Source organism: Corvus kubaryi, unplaced genomic scaffold, assembly GCF_017639235.1.
Source record: "Corvus kubaryi isolate FWS band 111438036 unplaced genomic scaffold, C.kubaryi_AGA036_p1.0 37266, whole genome shotgun sequence".
In the NCBI taxonomy this organism is placed as follows: domain Eukaryota; kingdom Metazoa; phylum Chordata; class Aves; order Passeriformes; family Corvidae; genus Corvus; species Corvus kubaryi.
In genome coordinates, this window is record NW_024581081.1 from 5,823,092 (window position 1) to 5,829,091 (window position 6,000).

The following is a 6,000-nucleotide window of genomic DNA, read 5'->3' on the forward strand; positions in this document are numbered from 1 at the left end:
TTTATTACTTGCTTAAAACCTGATCAGTTATAATGGCTGTGAGGATAAAAATTACCCCTTCAGGATTCCTTGAGCAAATTACAACAGACAGAATGATTTTCTGCTAGTTCAGTACTTTGCATTATGTGGCAGCAATACTTCTGACGTGGCTCTACAACATGCTCATGCTGGACACTCAAAATTAAGGATATCTGTGGGTGATTTATAATACCAGACCTTGGTAGCATCTGCTTTTCCTTGAGAGCTATATTTAACCATTTTAATTATGATTTGTGATTCCAATTTGGACAGAGATTTCTGTTTGTTTTAATGAATGCAGTCTCCAAATCTGCGTCATAAAATTTTGATCTGGTTTCTAAATACACTTGTTAACAGCTTGTAATCATAATGTGCATAGATGGAAATGAGGACAAGAACCATGCTTGTTAGGCTGACTTTAGTTTGGAAAGATCATAATTGTGCATGAGTATTTTGGCACAAAACTAAGAAATACTGTTTCCTGAAAAAGAATACACTGTCTCTCTTTTTCTTCATTTAATCTTACATACTGCCAGAGTTGATTAGTGAATACTGTTTTTCAGGAAGAGAACAAAGAGATTTTAATCCCAGGTTCCAACAACCACACCGAAGTCATTTTGTTTCTCCATATCATAACCAGATGAGGGGGTTCACACAGAGACATCCACAGTCACAAGGTAAAAAATGGGTACATGTTTGTGGGTTTGGAATTGTCCCTATCAACAATATAACAGCTCTGTATCTATCTGCAGTTCATTTTTATGTGTGCAGTTACCCTGTGCCTACAGCAGTCAGCAACAAAACTTGCATCAGTTATACAGTTGTGCACTGCCATTTGCAAAAACTAACTCTGCAGGGTGAGGTGGAGTGTAGCGTTGTAATCTGCAGTCATCTTCTACTCACAGTGCTCTGGGAAAACAACTTTCATGTGGTATTTATAATTTTCATGCTTGGTCTCAGCTGAACTGTGTTTGAAATTGTAATAGTTCTAAAACAAATTGGCACAGCTGCACAGAAATATGTCTGAAGTCTTTAGCTGCAGATCTTCGTTCATACTTCAACAAAACACTCAAGCATACGAATAAAGTTAAACACATTCTTAAGTGGTTTTCTAGAGCAGGGTCTCTGCTTCCAGGTCACTGCCTAACTGATACAAATGCAAGTTCTGTCTTGCCTTGGCATTAATCTTAAGTCATTCACCAGTCTCACTTCTTGAAAAGAACAGACATTTCAGTGAAATGCCACTGTGGATAGCACTGTTGAGCTGACTTAAATCAGTTTTACTTCCTAGTTACTGTGAGTTGAAGCACATACACATAGATTAAAGAAAATAAGCAAAAGGAAGAGGAGTGTCTAAGAAACACCAATTATTTATTAAGACTGCAGAGCCTGAATTTCTTTCATGTTTCCAGATGAGATTTTCAAAGATGATTGATGAATGTGTTTAGGAAAAATAACTAATAAATAGGTGTAATGAAGTCTTTAATGTGCTTCAGCTGCCACTGTTGAAAGCTTGAGAGTAAGATAATATTATTTGATTCACAAATAATATTCTTCGATCCTGTATCTAAAATATAAAGCTAAAATGTAGACTATTTATGCTGACCATAAGCAAAACCAAATCTGGTCATTGTTAGCAATTCTTGACCATCTGAAGAAACCTGGTATTCAGGGGCCAGATCATCTCTGACCAGCTCCAGAGATCTTACAGTTAGGTGTATTCCACAAAGTACATTCCACAGTAACTGTGCTGCTGTGTTATAAATGTCTTTCAGTAGCATTATTTAAATATCTTGGCTTCTTCTACACTAGCCCTATTTCTTACCCTCAGGACACTCTTAAAACATGATCCCATAACTGCAGTTAAATTGCCTGTGTAAAAAAATAAGTAAAACAGGTTTATTGGGAAAATACATCTGTCCTTATAAAAGAGCCCTGCAATGTTTTAGAGCTCCTTTTAAACTGATCTGCCAACATGACTCATTTTGACAAAACTCTTTTCCTAAGTTTGCTAATATTAGCACAGGTATTTGGGTTGCTTCTCTGTGTAGCTGTCGTCTCTGCTATATGTGTGTCTCACCAAAGAGAGAGAAAAAAGAACAAAAAAGTAGCCATTTTCTGTTCATGGTATCTTATGTGATAAACCTTCCTAGTAATATTACTGATACCTGTCTATCCCATCCTCTAGGTACCTTTCCATGGTACACTGTTATGGCTCCTGCTGTTGCATATTGTATATAAATCATTGGATTAAATGCAGTGAAAAGTAATGGAACAGTAACCATGGGACCCATATCTTCTGTGTCAGGAGTGTACATAATGATTAGGCAGCCTTTGCTCTCTCTTATCAGTTAATGTTTAAGAATTCTGTGACAATGTCTCAACTTCAGCAGTGGAGGAAAGAGTGTCTCCACCAAGAAAGCATCAAGCTGAGAAGCGCTGGTATTTCTCTGAGAGGATGGCTTGGATCCCCTCGGGCAGAACAAGAACTGGACTTAGGCATCCTTCATTATATGGTCAATAGTAACCACCCAGCTGCTGTAATAAGCAGCTCATCCTCTAGCTTTATTTTGAGTGTAGGGAATTCAGCTGTGGGGGTTTTTGCGTTTTGGGAGGGTTGGGGATTTTTTTTGTTTGATTTTATTCATTTAACTTCTCTCCATAAATTTCTTGGCTGTGTGTTACAAATGGATAAGAGCACATCCATCTTACTCAGAGCAGGACATCTAAGCCTCACAGGAAGGTAGATTTTCTTTTAATATTTCTTGTTTGATAATTTATGGATTTTGGGTTTGTGGCTGCACCACCACACCACAGCCCATATACCCTATTGATAGACAAACTTCATTAATTAGAAGTTAAGACCACCATTGTTTTCCATCACAATGTTAACTCATTCTATAAGAACCTAAAAATAAACAGAGCATTAAGAAGTATGGAGATCACTGTTAAGTATCCATTTCTTCACAGAATGAATTTGCATCAAAAGGGTACATTCACTTCAGTCTTAGCACACTGTAAAACACATAACTGCTGATAATACAAGCAGCCTCTCATTTGCAGGATACTTAGTCAAGTCTTCCACATTGGTGTTGCATTCAAGCATGTTTCTGATTAATAGGATTTTGGTAGAACTGTAATGCAGATGGGACCTGGTAGAACTTCAGTGCTGAAAAAGATTTAATTTACACAGTGAGCACTGCTTTGCTAATAGGACTCTCTAACTAAAGCAGTATTGTGCACGGGCACATTTAAACCAGTATGACAATATTTGTAAATATAGCTTATGTCTGGTTCTAAACAGCGTTATTTTCCTTTCCTGAATTCATACAGTCAGACCTACCAGCCACAGATGAGAATCACTATCCCAACCCATTAATTGGACTAGGTTTAAAAGCTACAGTCACCCAAGAGTTTTAAGAAGAGCTACCACAGACTTTATCCTCCAACATCTCAGAATGCTACCCATAATTACACACCAACTGGACAGGGACATGCACTTTTTTAGGATATATATAAATGTAACTTTTCTTGCAGGCTATCTTAATAAGCCCTTGTTTTGCTGCTTCTATGCTCATTGAATGTATTTAATTCCTCTCTCACTCTCTCCAGGTAGAGGATCAGGACATCCATACTGGAGGAGATATCACCTTCCTCCTCGGTAAAGAATTCATGTCTACAAGTGGCAAACTGAGATGGCGGAATAGTTGCCACTGAGATAGTTTTTATGAAAGCCTGTTTTTATGAACTTTGCAGAGTAACTGAACTGTATGACTGTGGAGGAAATCACACAAAGCTGAGGCTGTTCAGCTTGTTAATCACTTATCATGTTAGGTCTAAGCTTGTTAGGAGACCAGAATCACTAAACCTTAAGTTACTGGTACCTGAGGCACAGTAGCATCCCAGTATGGCTACATTGTTTTGTCCACTTGACAAAGGAAAGTCTGAACTGTTTTTTATAACATTGTGAGATATTCCTGAGTGTAAATTTAAGACTTAAACTATACTTTTTGCATATTTTTGTAATAGTTGTTTATATTCCAAGACTTTCCTCACCATGAATAATGTGTCATGTCTATGCTGTATTGTGGTTTGTGTCTTGATTGTGGATTATATCTATATCTTAAGGGTTATACCATTGTTATACCTGGAACCCTGAAAAGTTTGGAGCATGACATCACTGATGTAAGCATCATCTGCCAGTGAAACAATATGAGCTTCTTGTAAAATGTAACACTTTCTTACAAAGGACAGAAATTGCTTTTACATTTGATACTTTTAGTTAAGCAACTTTTTATACCTTTTTCAACTGAGGAGAGAAAGAATCTATAATGAAGAATACATATGAGAACTCAATATTTATTTTCTGTCCAGAAATCTAATTTAAACACTTACCTTCAAAATTATTTCTTAAAAATTGATATGTTTCACTCTGTGATTTGGTTTCAGTCATATATGTATTTGTTTAGTTATAAAATCAAGGGGGTGTCAAGAGAGGAGCCAGGCTCTTCTCAGTGCTGCCAAGCAATAGGACAAGAAGCAATGGGCAGAAACTGATACATGGGAAGTTCCATCTGGATATGAGGAAGAACTGCTTCACTGTGCAGGTGACCGAGCATTGGAACAGATTGTCCAGAGAGGTTGTGGAGTCTCCCTCGCTGGAGATGTTCAAGAACCATCTGGATACAATCCTGTGCCAGGTGCTCTAGGATGACCATGACTGAACAGGGAGGTTGGACCAGATGACCCCCTGTGGGGTCATCCCTTCCAATCTGACCCATTCTGTGATTTTGTGATTATTCTTTTATTGTTTCTTAGGCCTTGTGCAGGTAACTCCTTTTAGTCAACTGTCAGTGGAACTTCATTCCTGTTTGGTATCCATGTTATGTCAAAGTGAATAGCATTGTCAGACATACATAACTCCATACTCAATTTCCTCCCATGTATTTTTCTGTTTGTAACCTAATAAATATATTTTTTCATACTCTGTATATAGCAACAATCCAACTTAATGAATAAGCAGTAAGAATTTCTAGTTCTATTAAAAGTTTGAACAGAGACCATTTTTACACAACATGGTGTCTTGATTTGCATTTCAGGAAATGTACTGTCATGATAGGGGTATTCCTGCTTCCTTTTTCAATCATTTGCCACTGACTGTAATTGCACTATCAATTTTTTTACTATAATTTTCAACCCTGCCCTCCAAACCTTTTGAAATAATGTGATCTGAATTTTATGGAAAGTTCTCTGGTTTCAGGGATCTCATGATGTCTAATAGTGTATTTTAAAAGAATGTGATTGTGTGCCAAAATTTGTTGGTAATTCCCTCTTCAGGCTTTGATATGAGGAAAGATGTCTGTTGTCCTCAATAAACAAAGTTAAATACAGTTAGAGTGGGAGTTTTGCTGTGCTAGCTGTGGTATGAATTATTGGTAATAATTACCCTGACTACTGAAGCATTGATAGCATCTTTGTGAGGTTGTTTTTCTTCCTAATGTTAGTCCATAAGCAGAAGCTGCTTATTATTATTATTTCCAAGCCAAAAGATTTTTTTTTTTCCCACCAGGAATAGTAGAGGGAAAGCAGAAGCATGAAGTTGAAACATAGAGGTGCTACTTTCCTGTCTCACTGAACTTTGAATTGTTCACAAAGTACCACAAAGTTTATGGACTCTAGAAGGAAATCATATAGGAGAACATGACCATAAAGGTTCCAGTTTAATAGGGTTTCCTTAGTATGTGGATTACAGGGTTGTTTGGAATTGTTCCAGAACAGAGTAAAAGCAGACGTGGATTTGAAGTGAAGCAACATATGTTTGTGAAGAAAAGCATTATTGTTCAGCTGTACTGCTCAGTGCTCTCTAGCCTGTGCACTGGGTAGCTGCCTTTCATCAAACGTTCACTGAAATTGTGGATTGATTTATTAGCTTTATGTGTTCCCCTTCTGGAAAGGGATCCAGAGAACATTCTGTAACATCAG

General features: G+C 37.3%; 1 protein-coding gene across 1 annotated transcript in view; it reads left to right on the forward strand.

Annotated features, from left to right (window-relative positions):
- The window catches only part of FAM120B (family with sequence similarity 120B), a 47,038-nt gene extending 41,630 nt beyond the window's left edge, over positions 1 to 5,408 (forward strand). Inside the window, exons 8-9 of the mRNA XM_042025185.1 lie at positions 582 to 695; positions 3,631 to 5,408. Of these exons, the coding sequence (XP_041881119.1) occupies positions 582 to 695; positions 3,631 to 3,683 (167 nt within the window). The 3' untranslated portion in view covers positions 3,684 to 5,408. The remainder of the gene's footprint in view (positions 1 to 581; positions 696 to 3,630) is intronic.
- Positions 5,409 to 6,000: the final 592 nt, after the last annotated feature.